This window comes from Notechis scutatus, chromosome 2, assembly GCF_049901735.1.
Source record: "Notechis scutatus isolate UNSWTSFEM ecotype Mainland chromosome 2, rNotScu1.2, whole genome shotgun sequence".
Lineage (NCBI taxonomy): Eukaryota > Metazoa > Chordata > Lepidosauria > Squamata > Elapidae > Notechis > Notechis scutatus.
Genome location: NC_142010.1, coordinates 165,923,989 through 165,941,771, shown reverse-complemented (window position 1 = coordinate 165,941,771; position 17,783 = coordinate 165,923,989). Strand labels below are relative to the sequence as shown.

The 17,783-nt window shown below is 37.3% G+C and overlaps 1 protein-coding gene across 1 annotated transcript in view; it reads left to right on the top strand.

The window, feature by feature from the left end:
* TBX15 (T-box transcription factor 15) overlaps positions 1 to 17,783 on the top strand; it is a 78,320-nt gene that overhangs the window by 43,365 nt on the left and 17,172 nt on the right. The window contains exons 4-7 of the mRNA XM_026675412.2: positions 2,027 to 2,198; positions 3,560 to 3,727; positions 6,967 to 7,031; positions 15,039 to 15,136. Coding sequence (XP_026531197.2) covers positions 2,027 to 2,198; positions 3,560 to 3,727; positions 6,967 to 7,031; positions 15,039 to 15,136 — 503 coding nt within the window. The remainder of the gene's footprint in view (positions 1 to 2,026; positions 2,199 to 3,559; positions 3,728 to 6,966; positions 7,032 to 15,038; positions 15,137 to 17,783) is intronic.

Genomic DNA, 17,783 nt, shown 5'->3' with positions numbered 1-17,783 from the left:
AAGGAAACAGAGACTCACTGAGACTTCTTCTGAGACTAAGACTAAGACTAAACAACCCAGGTTTCTGGCTCCATCTTATGGCCGTTTGAGAAACCACATCCAATTACAATTTTGCATTTTCTTAAATATACAGTATTAAAATGTTTATCTTGGTTTATATATTTCCAACCCAAATACCTGTTAGGTGACTTATATTCCTAACAATGCATAACATAAAAATAGCTACCTAAACATGGGGATGTACCTTATAATATCTGCTAAACATATTTTATTACTCTCTATAAAGAATAAGAACATTAATATTTTCAAAAGCTACTCTTAGAAAATAACACAATATAAACATTTGGAGAAAAGGAGTGAAAAAAGTGGATTAAAAAATTATATTGAATAGTGTTCTAAAAAAGAGGAGTAGGAATCCAAGCAAGGCAACACTGAGCCCATTTGCTAGAAAGAATTTGGAGAAAGAATGGGGTAACAATCCAGAGAGACATGCCAAACATGGCGTACTTCTTACCCATTAACCAGGAAGGATATAGTATTTAATCAATCGCTGAGCTTGTCAACTGGAAAGCTGACAGCCTGAATTCAAGACCCAAGGGCTGCATGACAGGGTGAGTTCCTCTTACTTGCCCCAGCTCCTGCCAACCTACCAGTTTGAAAGCATGCAAATGCGAGTCGATAAATAGGCACTACTTTGGTGGGAAGGTAAAGCATTCTGTGTGCCTCAGCATATAGTCATGCTGATCACATGACCATGGAAGTATCTTTGGAAAACACTGACTCCTTTGGCTAAGAAGTAGAAATGAGCACTTCCCCCTAAAATTGGGCTCAACAGGGGAAACGTTCAAATTTTACCTTTAGGAATTGAATGGGTTTAGGTTTTTCAAGCTGTTCCCGACCTGCTCATCTTTCTTTGGTCCAAAAGGCACAACAGAATCAGTGGTGGGATTCTATTTTTTTTTTACTACCGGTTCTGTGGCCGTGGCTTGGTGGGCATGGCAGGGGAAGGAGACTGTAAAATCTCCAGTCAGAGGTGGTATTTGCGGGTCTCTGAACTACTCAAAACTTCCGCTACCGGTTCTCCAGAACTGGTCAGAACCTGCTGAATACCACCTCTGTACAGAATGTAGAAGAATGAAATGGAAATATAAGCTTAGATTAAAAACTGCTTGAGAAGAAATGATGAAGCAAAATACAAATCTACCACACTACTTAATAACAACAAAATAAATGTTATGTCAGCAGCACCAGGGAAGCAATTTTCATTGGAATCTGGCTTCTTAAAATAAGTAAAGAGTGTACATGTATCTGGCTACTATGGCATTTTTCTTTCTTTCTCTGTGATTACGAATTCATCTACAAAGACAATGTTCTAGATTAAATAAGGATTGATTCCTTCCTAGTTGTGGCTCTAGAACCCTTAATGGATCTTTGGGCATTGTCTGATTCAGATTGTTAGAGTTTGTTCCTTTGTTCCAGTCCATCTAGATTCCATTTAGCTTCCTCAGACGTCACCCTTTGGGCAGGAGGGGATATGAATGTTGTGCCCTTGGTATTTACTGAATTCCATGATCACGAGAAATATAGCAGCAAGCGTCATTATACAAAATCTAGAGAAGAAACAGAAAAGAAACAAGAGAAGAAATAATGGATTTCCATGATTTAAATTGAGAAACACAAGCATCTGGATTGTCTGCAAATAATGAAATATTTCCTAGTGCGTCTAAAGACTTTCATCTGGTTTTAGCAGGGTTAACCAATTAACTTGCCCAATTGTGCAAAGTTTTTAGGGGGTACTAATTGGAAAAGAGGATTAATAGAGATGCAGAAGTGAGGAAGTATTTCCAGATATCATCTGGGTCCCATTACAGACAGACAGAGGATATTGTTTCCTTCCTGTGCAAACAATCTGACATCTTGAATGCTGTTTGATGGGTGACAAGGAAAAAGAGAAATAAAATAAAGGGAGGGAGAATTTGCTCTTGAAGTAATACAGCTTTCTCCCTCCTATCTGCACTTCTCCCAGGTATGTGTATCACAGTTCCAAGTGGATGGTAGCGGGAAATGCTGACTCCCCTGTGCCTCCGAGAGTCTATATTCACCCTGACTCACTGGCATCTGGAGACACCTGGATGCGGCAAGTTGTCAGTTTTGATAAACTCAAGCTGACCAACAATGAACTAGATGATCAAGGCCATGTAAGTCACAAAAATTTGCATTCAATTTTCAATAGATGTCCACTTAGCTTTGCCCTTTCTAGCTCTCAATATTGCCTGTTTTACTCTTCTACATTCTCCAAACAATGTCTGTTCACAACATTAGTGCCACTTTCTTACCTCTCTTGAGGTATTCCCGTCTTCTACTCTCTGTTGTAAGTGTAAATTTATGCATGCAGAGAACCAATTTAGTATATAGTTGTTAAAGCTCTAGACTAGAAATTGGGAGACTATGAGTTCTGATCCCACTTTAGGCACAAAGTTAGCTGGGTGATGTTAGGCCAGTCACTTTCTTTTACCCCTAGGAAGTAGGCAAGGGTGAACCATGTCTGAAGTCTTGCTAAGAAAACTACAGGGACTTCTCCAGCCAAATGCCAAGAGTCCATTGACCTGAAGGCACATACAAACAAACATAAAGTATTTACTTCGTTAGGTAGCTAGTTTATTTGATTATTTAACAAATGTATTCATTTATTTATCTATCAAATAATGTGTAGCATGTATATTATCTCATGAATGTGGCATGCAATACAAACAAAACAACTTAATTAATCTAAAAAATTATTAATATTAATAGAATAGAATATAATTTTTATTGGCCAGGTGTGATTGGACACACAAGGAATTTGTTTTGGTGCAAATGTTCTCAGTGTTCATAAAAAGAAAAAGAAAAAAATACATTTATCAAGAATCATAGGTATAACACTAAATAGTAGTCAAAGGGTACAAATAAGCAATCAAGTCATACTAGGAAACACAATAATAAAAGCATAATCAAAACCACAGGAGAGTAGATTCAAGGTGTTGCATACAATATAACCATTTCATGGACTCCCCATTTCCATGGGATCCCCAAGTTTTAGGAGATTTCAGGAAAATCAGTAGTGTTACAGCCAGTCATCCTTGATGGGGATGATGTTCCTCAGGGTGGGTGCCATTACCAGGAAGGGTCTCCTTCTGGGTCCCATCAGCTGGAACTCTGTAGCAGACAGGACCTGTAACATGCTTCTCATGTCAGACCTGAGGGGAAGGTTAGATTTAACTGGGGATGGGGGTCCTTCAAAAACCCTCTACGGAAATTCTCCTCATAAAACTATTTCTGTATCATGAAAGTGCTGATATTGTCAACCCAAATTAGATATCAGCCTCATCCCATCTCTTCCTGCAATAAACTCTTCAAAAAGTAGGGGCTCCCAATTTTGCTCTCCCTGTTAAGGATGGATCAGTAATCTATGTTTTGAGGTGTCATTCTTAATTATTGATCTCCAAATCTCACTTCAAATCTTATTTTGAAAATAATGCATTCAAATGATTTTCTCTTTTCTTGTTTGCTTTTTTAAAAGATAATCTTGCATTCAATGCATAAGTATCAGCCACGCATCCATGTTATTTGCAAAGACTTCAGCAGTGACCTGTCTCCCACAAAACCAGTCCCCACAGGTGATGGGGTAAAAACCTTCCATTTTCCAGAGACCGTCTTCACCACAGTTACTGCTTATCAAAATCAGCAGGTAATCAAAGAGGAACTTTACAAGCCTTTTCCTGTCACAGCACTAGTCTTGATTCTACCTTTACAACAAGAAGGTGTGCCCCTTGACACCTTTTTATTTAAATGCTTTTAATTTTGTTATTATCATTAGTGTTTTTAATGCTTTTATTTATAATGGCTGTCTTTGACTGTAATAAAAAAAAGCTAGAATGAGCTAGAAAATGCATAGTATTCATAAACAGGTATCTTCTATTAATTTTTTTTTTTTTTAAAGGAGACCTATACTATATTTGCCCCACATTCTGACCCAGCTCCATCTCTTTTGTATCTATTTGACGAATCACATTCCTCCAAGGAACAGAGATATTTGTGGGACAATAAGACCATCCTAGCCAGGATTGGAAAAAGACATGTCCTCATTTATCCTAGTCTTTACAGCTTGGGTGGTTGACAAGCTTCATGAGAGCATGCTACTCATTCTGAGTTTACAACTCATTCTGAGTTTCATAAATTTAAATCCGATTAAATGTTTATTTAAGATTAGATTATAAAAAAACAAAAGGGAATCAGGCAAAACCAAAAAGAGAAAAAGATGAGAGGAAGATAAGTAACTGATATTGAAACCATGCCAGAATTATGTCTACTCATAGCTGGAATGTGGAAACAGATTGCAGACATGCAAATGGACATATTCCCATCAGCTATAAAAGTTCCTGGGAGGATAAACTTAAGGCCATCTCACAGACTATCCAAATAAACATCGACATGACTGATTTCCCAATCTTTGTTTTGAAAAACATAAAATCCAATGGTAAACTTTAACCTTTTCTCCTTTTTTTCCTGTAAAATGGAAGTCAAATTTGTATATTTGATGATGCACAATGTAAAGAAAGTTAATAGAAGCCAAATCAAGCAATATTATCTATATTTCAACAGGATATAGTTTAAGAAGGAAAACTGTGACTTCAGGTGGCATAAATCTCTTTTCTATAATTCAGATCTGTTGAATAGGTGAAACATGTTCAGATCATGATATTTTCAAGTTGCGAGCACAGGAACATTCCTTTCATATATGAAACAAAGCATTAGTAAGGAAAGGTTACTTACTTTCTAGAAGGTTAAATTCACTTAGGACTTAATTTCCCTACTGAAATATCACATATTGTAATTTAAACTTTATGTTTGTTCTGGTAGGGCATGATATACAAATGTACTTCATCAGGGGAGAGCTCTCCTCACCTGGAATCTGGCTGGCCTGGATATGTTAAGGGTGTCTCTTGCTTAGTTTTTTTAACTCCTGGTAACCTGTCTGCTTTGCAACTGCATTTCACTTTGGCTTATGTGGTTTAATATCAGATTATATTATTAAACAATGTCAATCAAATTTGAGTTTTTGATTTTTGATAGCATCTTCCATGAACCTATCAATGAGATTGGGAAATGGATCTGTATGATTCAAGGGTGAACAAATATGTAAACAATTTGCTTTAAATTAATTGGAAAGAGGAAAAAATAATAAGAATAGTTCCATTGCAATAGATCAGTAGACTGGTCATCTAAAGTTATAATATAGCAGAGCAAGGGCGGGATGGTATCTTGAAAGAAAAGGCAGGTGGGAAGAACCCACCGTATTCTTGAGGCTGCATTTCTCAGAGGAGCAAAATTTGTTATAAACCAGAACCATTGGACAATTACAAGATCACCGTCAAGATACCAACTGAGGAACCCAACTAAGTCAGCACTCCGAGGCAAAGAGTTTTCTTAAAGAACAGTTTATTGAGTATATCATTTTGGCACGCATGAAAGCAAAATCAACTCTAACTATTTCTTGCAGTTTTAGTATAATTAAAGAATAGGTAACTCCCTCCCTCATTGTCACAGGTCAGATTGTCCAATTAGGTGTTCTGGCATCTCTTTGGCAACTCCTTCCAGTCTCAGGCTAGCACCTGTTTGAGATGAACTTGGTTCCCACCCACAGGATGATCTGTTGTTATTGTCTGGTCTGACATTCTAACCTCTCCCCACTTTCACACCGTGTGGCAAGCTGAGAAATGGAAAGATGGCTGAGGCAGGCTTGATCTGTTTCTAAGTTGACAATCACCTGTAAATATAGAAATTCATTTCTTTGGAAGAACTCCAGGAAAAACAATCTAAATATCAAGATTCTCTATTGTCTGTCTATCTGTCTGTCTAGTCTACCTGCCTGCTTACCTGCCTGCCTGTCCATCTGTCCATCCATCCATCCATTAATCCCTCTTAAATATTGAATGGCTTTTGCAGAATATAAAGAAAATATTTTTACAATTTATAACTTTAATGGATATTGAGGTCACTACATTGGATAAGAGATTGCAGGATTGAGAACTACAAAGGATTGCAATGTTCTGATGAGCTTGCCCTGACCTAAGGAATGAATCTCTTGTATTGCAAATATAGCACTAAAAACCCATTGCTTATGTTCTGAAGCATTAGCTAACAGCAGAGACAATATGTTTTTAATTTACTTAAAAAACATGTTTAACTTCATTTTGGAAAGGCAAGAAAGCAGTTTGAATACAGCCTTGCATGTATGGATAACATAAAAATGTCTAAGAATGGAATGAATATATTTCCTTCAGAATGGAACAATACTGTATATTTCATATCATTTTAGTAACATTCTGGATTAATCTCTCCACCCCCACCCCCACCGGGTTTCTTGCATTAAAGGAACCAAAGAGAGGTTATGGGTCATGTGGGTTAGCCGTGCTGTCTGTCACACCCAGATGTATTGACCTTTGCCTCCTGCACTTTTGATTCACTTGGAAAACATCTGTGTATATGTATTAACAAATCATCTGCACTAGAGAGTTTATATTTTTCTTCATGATGTGACTGAGCTCCAGTTTAAATACATGGATGACTTGTACATTTTTCAGCTGTCAAGAAATGCAAAATCACAAATGCTCATTTGGGAGAGGAAATTTATTTTAACATTCCATCTGAAACTACACTGCTATATGAATAATATATATATATATATAGCACTATTCAAAGTCCCTGCCCCAGAAGTTGGTGCTAGATTTCATCAATAAATAACAGTAAAAGAAGAAAGCAAGGAGCAAGTGGAGTTCCATAAAATCAGATAGCTTGAAGATAAGGTTGAGTAAATTAATTATCTCATAGACAATGTAACAAAAAAGAAAAGTTGCAGAATAGTGAAAGTTTACAAAGATGAATAAGATATTCACTATGGAATCTAAATCATTTTCTGTTCCCCAGATTACCAGGTTGAAAATTGACCGAAATCCATTTGCAAAAGGGTTCAGGGATTCTGGAAGAAACAGGTAAGAAAACTCCTTCAAGTCTTCCCTTCTCAGCATGCCAATTTCTTGCAGGCCAGTGGATGGAAGAGATGATATCCCTTGCTTTGGGCAGGGGATTGGACTAGAAAGTTTCTTCCAATCCCATGATTCCATAGGGAGCAAAAATGCTCTGCAACCAACACTTATGGTAACATGTTTGCTTTGAAGTTCATACGTCTTTCAGTAAAACGTTTCTCAAGGCAGTTTAGAAGTAATGATACATTAAATCCAGAATCCTATAAGGACAGACATAGTCCAGCAACTTTACGCTTTATGATTTGTGCATGAGTTATAATTTTTTTCACCACTATGTGGTAGTATGGTGGTTAGGATGAAGTATGCAGTTCAATCCTGACTGGCTTAAGGTTGACTTAGCCTTCAAACCTTCCGTGGTCAGTTAAAATGAAGACCCAGATTGCTGGGGGCAATATGCTGCCATTTGTAAACTGCTCAGAGTGCTGTAAAGCACTATGGAGTGGTATATAAGACTAAGTGCTAAATGCTATTGCTGTAAGAACAACAGTGCTATTATAATATCCAGATTCCACTGGAAAACTAGACAAAATTTCCCACATTAGAGTTCTGCTTCTATGCAATATTTGGCCAAGCAAGGTGTACTTTGCTGATCTGTAAAAAAAATTGTATTGGTAGTAAATTTAATGTAATGCTTAAAATGGTATACCACTTTTTCCAAAGTTGTTTTCTCAGAGTTCAATATAGTTATCATCTGCGACTTGAATTAATCTTTGGTGTAATGCATCTTTTGTAAATATTAATATAAATTCTTGCTCTCTAGCCAAATATAAAGCCAGGTGGATTTGTATGGGTTGCCTGCACTGCTAACCAATTCCCAGTCACACACTTCTAAAAGCTAATACAGCAAACCTCATAGCATTTTTTAAAAAAGAAATCAGCGTGAATGTTTTCGTATTTTGAAATACTTTGCCTTGCAGAATAGACTTGTTCATTTAAATCATCTGAATTTATGTTGGGAATCCATGTACTGCATCTAAACCTTGTTCTGCTTCTCACTTTACCTGCTTTAATCCTCCCAAGCACCTTCTAAAATTAAACTCTGTCTTGTCTTTTAAAAGTTGAAGAGGTTATTTGCCATTATTCTGAACTGAGGACGTTAAACAAGAAATTGGGAAGGGTCAATTTAATTATTTGTGCAAATTATTAGTGATTCAGAGGTTACTGGCTAAATTCAGGCATAGCTGAATGAGACTCCCAGAAGGTCTTAGTGTATTACATTTGGACATTTTCCTACAAATTCTAGGAATCATGGTAACTTGTGGTTCATTCATATTAGAAAGGGTAAGTAACTGAAACAGAATGCTTTGTTGATGCAAAACTGAACTGAAATATTTAAGATTTTAAGATGATCAAAGAGAGACAAATGGAACCAGGTCCCAGACAAGAAGCATTTAAATGCCTTGGGCTCTGTGAAGAAAAAGTACCAAGATGGTGCTGAAGGAGTGGCTTGTCCATGGCCTGTAAATCTTCAGGGGTTTCCAAAATAATCAGATGCTGTCTGCAGCAATGCCCAGAGGCTGACAATTAAGCAGTTCCAATGATAATATCTTATGCCTGCTAATCAGGGACTCCTTGATTTACAACAATTGGGACTGGAATTTTGATTGCTAAGGTCATTAAAGAAGTCATCCCGTGATTGGACATGATTTTATGACCATTTTCATCATGGTCATTAAGCAGACCACATGGTTGTTAAATGAATCTGGCTTCCCTAGCTGACTTGTTTGTCGGTAGTTGGCTGGGAAGGTTGCAAATTTTGAACATATGACTGCAATATGCTGCAACTGTTGTAAATGTGATCCAGTTGCCACGTGCCCAAATTGTGATCACATGGCCATGGGGGGTTGCAACAGTTGTAAATTTGAAGACTGGTTGTAAGTCATTTTATCTGAGGCCATTATAAGTTTGAAACATTGTTAAATAAATGGTCGTAAGTTGAGGATATTCTCAGGAGTCAAACTACAATTATAAAATTCTTTAAAGAGTGAGGGGACCATGTTTGCAAATCAGCAGATCTAAGCATATAGTATAACTTTGTCCAGGATATGCCAGTGTTCTCTTTTCTTTCAGTTGCCACCATTTGATGGCTGGCCATTTGTAAAATCACTAAAAGTCTAGGGTTTTATTCTCTATTCTTCTCCTAATTGCAAATTTTCTACCAATACAGAAGTATTTCTATGCGCTCAGACTCACATTTGGAAGTTGCCACAAGGAAGTAAGATTTTTGTGGTTATGAAGCAGCAGTCAGGAGAGGCATTAAAGTACAGCAGCTGCTCCTAACTTAAAATGACCCATAAAAATGCTTTTGACTATGTTGGCGGAGTCAAGGATCACAAAGATGAAAAACAAGAGTGATAACTTACTACGCTCTTATCTTCCATTACCAAGTTTTGTTCCTTTTAAATCTCTCTCTTTCTCTGGGTCATGCTTTTTGAGCATGAAATATGAGTAGCTTGTATCAAAAAGAGAATGCCCTTTTTCTTTTCTTTTTTTCATCCACTTTTTCTATTTAGTAGTCTGTTTTTCTTCCTTTGCTGAAAGGAAGTTGAGGTCTGTTTGCTCTCAATGTGTGGTTTTATTTTTTTAATTAGCTAAGTGTAGCATTTGTAAAGCGTGTAATTGGCATTCATGACATGGCTTTAGTTTGTTCATATAGGCCACTTATCCCATACAGTCCTGTTCAATTGAATACTTCTTCCAAAGATTGGAATAGGCGGAGGCTTCCATTTCCTTTTAGGGCACTGAAAGGTGTTTTTTTGACATTGATTTGTCAATGCTTTTTAAATGGTTTTACTGCTTTCATTGTGATTTATGGTACATAAAGTGGGTGGCCAAATAGGTTTCTGAAATATATAAAACTTGTTAGGATAAAATATTTAGATACATAAATCAATTTTAAAAGAAATAAGAAGTGCATGATTGGGCACTAGACCAAGGAAGACACCTAATGTAATTTAGTCCTAGACTTGGTAGTTGCGCTTTGTATTTCTTCTCTGGCAGTCAGAGAAGGCAAGTCAGTCTAGCAGAGTTGCACTATTACATCCTGTCCTTTTTAAACAATGGATTGTTTGAAAAATAATGTGTCGCTAAGTGATGTACAGATCAGTAATCGCCTAATCTTAAAGAATGCTAGGTAACAGAATGATTTTTATTCATTTAGTTATTTCTCAATTTCTACCATATTTATCCAAACACTTCAGGAGGTATATAGCATTAAAAAATGAAGCACGATGATTAAAATTGATGCAATTGAATCAAAATCCAAACCAAAATCCATCCTTAAAACAATTAAAAGTTTGGTGAAAGACAACCATTACTGTCCTCTTCCTAAATTCTGGGAGAATTGGAGCCAAATGTGTATATATATTTTTTCTCACATAGCAACAGCCAAACTTCCAGCAACAGAGGCTTCTTCTTAAGACTCTCTCTGGCTAAGTTAGGTAATTGGGCTGGTTCAGGTAATTAGAACGTAAGCCATTAAGGACTTGAAAGGTCAAAACTAGAACCTTACACAGTACCTAGTAGAGGCAACCAATAATCTATTCCAGCTATTAGGAGTCAGTTTAAATCTTTTAGAGCAGGAACCATATCATTCCTGACCTTGGCTACCATTTTTTACACCACCTCAATTTGTAGACACTTAGAACAACAGAGTTGGAAAGGACCTTGGAGATCATCTAGTCCAACCCCCTGCCTCTACCTAGGATCGAGCTCACAGCCTTCTGATTGTGAGACAAGAGCTCCACCTCTAGGCCACCACACTGGCTTTCTTTTCAAGAGAAGCCCCAGAAAAGATGCATTACAGCATTTGAGCTATAAGCCAAGGGACAGCTGACCACTAAGTCCAGTCTACTTTGGGAAGTGCTGCAATTGCTACACTAGCTGTAATTGCGAAAATGTTCTCATTGCCATCTGCAAATCAAATGACGCCTCTAGGTCAAGAAATCTAGATTTTGAATAGGCTTTCTTGGGGAATGCAATTCCATCCAGATTAGGTTTCGATTCAATCTTAAAGTTCAGTTTTCACCTTACTAATAGCACCTTTGTCTTGTTTGGATTTAATTTCAGCTTAATTTCCTACACAATTGCTTATGGCTCTTGAAAGTTTGGAACTCTTTCTCATTTATTTGTACAGCCGTTTTTCATATGTGAACAATGGCTTTTCATTTAGTGAAATGATTTAATTAAACTCACACAGAGAAATGAATCAAAAGTCCATAATAAGTAAGGCAAATAATTATGAAAATTATGTGATCAGTGTAGCCTTAATATATAATGTAAAAGTGGCTTTTCCAGTTTCTTTCCCATTAATGTAGAGTTGATGTTAAAAATTCTCCCTGACCTTAGTTTTCCATCCCTGCTGTGCTCATCCAGAAGAATGCTTTGGTGATATAAAGTCTGTTTGTATCATTTTAGTAAAAGCTGGATTATGCTATACTGTAGTTCACCAGTGGGGATAACAACATATTTCCATACCAGCTCTTTCTCATTCGTCTCCACTTCATCTATTTCCCCAAGCCTATCTCTCATTCATCTTAACAATTTTGAACATACATAATTATAATTTGTAAATGAAATGTGAATTTTCTTTGCCTTTTTGCTATAAACATCTGGAAAAGTATTTATTAAAAAATTAATTACAAGAGCATATTTTTGCCAGACAAAGTATCACACTGAATGTACATTTGCTAAAACATTGCAAGGTCAAACTGACACTTTACAAAGTATTGGGAGCAGGGGTGGGATTCTACCAGTTCGCACCTATTCGCTAGAACATTCTAAGCAGTTCAGAGAGAACCGGTTGTTAGAAGAAATTACTGGCCTAATCCTGTAAGGAAGGCAGGAAGGAAACATTCTGGTTTTGCTTACAGAAACTGCCTCTCCGTTAATCCTTCTTGGCAGGACTAGACTTCCTGTCTCAGGAACTTCTCTGGAGTTTTTTTCCCCCTCCTTTGCTGGTACTTTGCTTGTGTGGAGTGACCATTGAAAAAAGTGACTTAGGACCGTTTTTCACACTTACGACTGTTGCAGCATCCCCACAGTCACGAGAGGCCAGGTGAGGAGATGCGTGCCTCAATGTGAGTGATGTTGAGTTGGCCACACCCAGCCAATAACATGACCACCCAGCCATGTCCACCTAGTCACATGACCACCACGCCACGCCCACCAACTAAGACACGGCCACAGAACCGGTTGTTAAAAAATTTGAATCCCACCCCTGATTGGGAGATGATTTTCATACAAGTAGAAAAACATCCATGGCCCATATCTGGTTATTGAGCTTTCTGCAAAGATTTGGCTTGGCTTCATTTTGGAGCATCCAAAGTTATTCCTAAACAATATGCTAGTCACCTGTTAAAGGACTGTTAAATACAAATCTTCATGTGTTGGTGGGCCTTCATAACAAACACTCCATAGTAATAGATTTTTAAGTCAAGTCTAATACAGGATATTAGAGATAAATCTCAAGTAATAGCCTCGGTTAGAGTCAAGTATTAGCAGTGGTTAGAGTACAGTACTACAGGCTATTTCCGCTGGTTGCTGCCTGCAGTTTGGCAGTTCGATTCTCACCAGGCTCAAGGCTGACTCAGCCTTCCATCCTTCCGAGGTGGGTAAAATGAGGACCCAGATTGTTGGGAGCAATATGCTGATTCTGTAAACCGCTTAGAGAGGGCTGTAAAGCACTATAAAGCAGTATATAAGGCTAAGTGCTATTGCTATTAAGCCAAAACTAACAGGATTTGCATGAGTGTGTGCTTGGCTTTCCATGATTACAGTAGTAGAATAGTATTCTTACTAAGCAATAATCCTCAGTTTTTTGTTTTGTTGTAAAAAGCCATTGTGTGAGACAATGGACATGGATTTATGTGGAATATAGAAAGGCAAAAATAAATAAGGTGGCAGGCTTTTTTAAAAAAACCTCCTTTTAATCTCTGTTTTGTTGTGGTCTTTCTAAAACTTGCTCACAGAGTTAGTTTTAGCTTCATATTCTCAAACAACTTCTTCATTTTGTAGAAAAACCTTTATTGGCAATTATTTTCTGGCAATTCTTTCCCCGAATCTTAGAACTCATTTCAATCTCATTTGAGAAGCTTCCCTTCATTTGAAAGCTCCTTTTTATCTGAGAAGGGTTGAATGCTATAATTGTAATTTTGCATATATGCAATCCAGTGAATGAAAGGTACATGTGTCTATGTACATGTGCTATTTATGGGACATTTTATTCTTAAAAAGACTTTTTAGGGTCCAGTATTTTAGGGTCTAGTATATATATGTGTGTCTTGGGGAAAGTCCCATTGAATGCATTGGAGATATGGCATTTATTTCGGATCAGATATGTCTGAATTTGGAGCTTAGAAGGTGGTTTCATAGAACAATGATAGCTGAAAGCAACAGGGGAGGAGGACCATATGGAAGGCATTACTGAAACAAAGAAATATATCAAATATCATTCACCATTTTTGTACCACGGGATCCTTTTATATTACCTATTATTACAACGTAGTGGTCTTTCCCCTCCTCCATGAAAATCAAACAACAGAGACCAAACTAGAGTTGTGCATATTTCTCTCTCTCTCTTTTCTTTCTCTCAGGCTATCATTAATAAAAGCATGAAAAACAGAATTTGTCATAGAATAGGCACTAGAATTGGAGTGTGTGCTGTATCTTAATCAACAGATTAATAGTATACGTGAGCCAAGTTATATAAAAGAGACTTGCCCTTGGTTTGTAACTCAAATATTCAATAATTTCCATGGAGACTGTGAAAATCTCTTGTAGATTTAGCAGTGACATGATGTAATTGGGTTTTGTGAACATCTGAATCATCTGTGTTCCATTTAAATTTTGCTGCATTTTTCAGACAAAAAGTGGAAACATTGTATGTAAAGTTAAACAATACACACCAGCAGGCTCTGATGAGATGGATGAATACCTGTCTCCTGTGATTCCCCAATCTGAAAAAAAGGAGAAATGTTGGCAAACTTTATATTATCATATGAATATGCTTATGCTGATTTCACATAAATCATATTTGAAAAGAAATGAATTAAAGTCTTGTTGCATCATCTTATTTCTAGTACTTCTTGCTTTCCACTGTGTGAACTTTGGATGTAATGGTTTCTGTTATCTTTAGCAATCTAAACATTTTTTGTATTAATTTCTTCTCATTGAGTTCTGGGTGGTCATTTTACTGAGAGAGAATGTCTGTGATGAAACATTCTGTACCCCTATTCCCAATTGCTGCTTGCAGTCATTTAGCAGCTAATACACTGTGGCAATTTCTCCACTCCTAAATTAACCGTTAAAACCGTACGTTTTACCAATGATATCCTTGCTTCCGGGGTGACTTTGGAAGGTAGCTCCATTCCTTTTTAGCTGCAAAAAAACAAACAAAAAAAGTCTTTTCATCAACAAAAGGGGCTTTAGGGACCTTGAACTCCAGAAATGGAAGGTGAGCATGTTCTCAAAGTTAATGAACCAAAAGAAAGAAGACAGAGCAGACGAAAGAAAACAAACAACAAATGATTGAGTAATAGCAGAAGATGAATTGCTCTCTCTTTTCTTAATACTTCTTTTTCCCAACCGTTATTTAGCATGAAGAAGCCATCCTGAACCTTGGACACATTCCCAGTTCTTCACTTGACCTTGATTTTGCTCTGTGGCACATCATCGGCTCCCTCTTTCTCCCTCATAAACTGCATTTAATTCTTTGTCTTTTTTCAGGTGGACATCTAGTTCAGACTTAATATTAATTCTCTCTCATTTTCCAGAGGAAACGTGGAAGGCGGATAGTGTGTCATTAGAAATGTAGGACGATAAAATTAATGGTTGTCGAGTTGGTAGAGAAAATCATGCCTTTTCTTATTCGCTAAAGGAGAAATACATCTTCATTGATGTTTTTAACCTTCCTTCCTTCCCTCTTCTCTTCTTCTTCTTTTTTTCATTTTGCAGAACTGGCCTGGAGGCCATTATGGAAACATATGCATTTTGGAGGCCCCCTGTGCGCACACTCACCTTTGAAGATTTCACCACCATGCAAAAACAGCAAGGTGAGCCGCTTTTTTAAGAGGCAGCAGACGGGTGGCAATGGAATAGCCTCAGAGTGTCATAAGAGACATCTGGCCTCCAGCTGAATTCATGAAACTCCTAAGTCTCTTGACAGTCAGGCAAAGATATAAAACAGAATAGTCCAGCTACTAGTTTCAGAAATAGGGAAAAATTTGTAACATGGAGCTTTTATAGCCATTCAAAGGGGCTATTCTTATCTGGGCTACCTCCCCTGTGGTAGAGGGGAGGTCTGTTGTTTTGCATACTTTCTGTTCAGATGTTTCCAAGCTAAAGCCCCAGGCAGGCACAACTTTTAATACCTGGCCTAGCTAAGAAAGCCTTCCTCTGCCTAAAATTTAAGAGTTGGTTGGAGTCAACAATGCTAAAAGTATGAACCTATATGACCTGGTTCATGAAAAGATTCATGCCTTTTTAAAAGCCTGTCTAATGACTCACCAGATTGAGTGCATAATGTGTTTTTTTCCAGCTGATCAATGGATGTTCTTCCAAGTAGTTGAGCTATTGCTACCTCCCATCCCATGCCATCTGTAATTCTCTGATGATGTTGCTTGTTTGTATGTTTACGGTTTCTACCTTGCCTCCCTGCTGGGCCTGGCTACTTCTTGTCACTGCCAAGGAACATGGAGCACTGTTAGATGATCCCTGACTTTAGCAAATGCCACTTCTGAAATAAACCTTTGCTGATATATTTCCTGGGAAAACTGGCAATATTTCCAGTCTGTTTGTCACAATATCCCTCGAGGATTTACATTCTTAAATAGTATAATATTCAAGGATGAAAATCTAAATGGTCACTGGAAAATCCGAACACTGGTTAATACTGGATCCCTGTCTTCTCCTGAGTGATAAGATGGCAGGAAGAAGCCAAGCTTCCCCACCCTCTTCTCTTGCTTTTAAGAATATTTCTTTAATATTCTTAATATTAATATTTATGTTACAAAACATTTGTGGCATGATCTGGCAGAGTGTAGACTGAAAGACAGTATAGTACAACTGAAATAGCACCTTGCTGCACCCAGAATGGTCATCTTTTGGTTAGCAAGATTCTTTATAAAAGTGTCAGAAACAACCATCATCTCTCCCATGTCCCCTACTGTGCCTCTATTCTGGATCAGATGGAACTCAACCACAGGGGGAAAGATTAGGATTTAGTTGAAATTGGTAAAGTCCAAGCTGGGTTTTCTAGATCTGTCCATCTGTTATTCAAAGACTATTTTTTTCAATCCAAAGTTTATTCAAATGTATGAAAAGGTCAGTCCCTCATTGCTCAATTACATGTGTGAGCTGTGTAATTGGAAACCCTCTTTCAATTATATGGAGCTACTTCGGGAATTTAACACCCAACCGAATGGCACTTTTGCCTGTTCCTAGTGATGCCCTTCTGCTGTTACATGCCCTGTAAGATTAGAATCTCCCTTATATCCTGCTTGATTGTTAAAAAAAAATTCCTGCCTATACCAACTGTAATAAATATGCTTAGCAGGAGAAAATATTGATTAGAAAAAACATGATAGTTAATCAAAGACACAAAAACTCCAAACCCCTCCCTGATTTGACATATTAGAAAAAAAATATTCCTGTAATAGTATTACCCAACTCCATTACAGCATTCCTTGCAATGCTTGAATGTGTTATTTCCAAGCCATGTATTGTGATCCTTACGCTGATACCTGCGTAATGGGTGTTCCTTTCTCAGAATCGTGTTTGATCCTAAAGGACGTTTGCTTCTGCTGTTGATAGACAACTATCAATCTTGTTGATATGGAGGAATTATGTAGTTAATGTATGGAGGAATTATGTAGTTTCATAATTCAGCCTATCTCATGAATATATAGGCCAATGAATGGTAATGAAGCAAGAACACTGATCATGACAATGATCTCACCATTACTGTTCCTGGAATTTATTGCCATATGTAAGCTGTTTCCTACAGGGTATGTACACAATCCAGTAGTGCAATTCAATTTTTTTTTACTACTGGTTCTGTGGGCATGGCTTGGTGGGCCTGGCAGGGGAAGGATACTGTAAAGTCTCCAGTCAGAGGTGGGATTTGCCGGTTCTCTGAACTACTCAAAATTTCTGCTACCAGTTCTCCAGAATTGGTCAGAAACTGCTGAATACCGCCTCTGAATCTAACCCTGACATGGATTTTCCTAGAATATGTTTCAATGCTCTACTTTCTGCATTATCTGTGGGAAGATTTCATGAGACTCCTTATTCTCAGAAACTTTGTCCTTGTGACTCTAAGGAGACAAAGACTCTTGCCCACATCTACTTATGGTGGTTTTTTGTATGATATTCTGAGATGTGCTGTGGTCTTTCCAATTATTTCCAAAACTGACGGTCATACAAACTTTACATATATGATTTTTAAGGACACTGACTCATAATCCAGATTGCCAAATATCTTCACTGAGCCATGCAATGGCACAAACTTTCTAGATTTATTCTTTCTTTTCTGATAATTTTTGATAATGTGTTTTCTGAAAGAATTCTGGTCAAAAATCATAGTAAAGAGGTTGCTATTGTTGTTGAAATGCTTTCTGTAGTATACATTGTTTTCTAGAAGTTCCTTAAAATTAATAGTAAATTTGAAGGGAAGAAATTTAGATCTGAATAATGGCACAA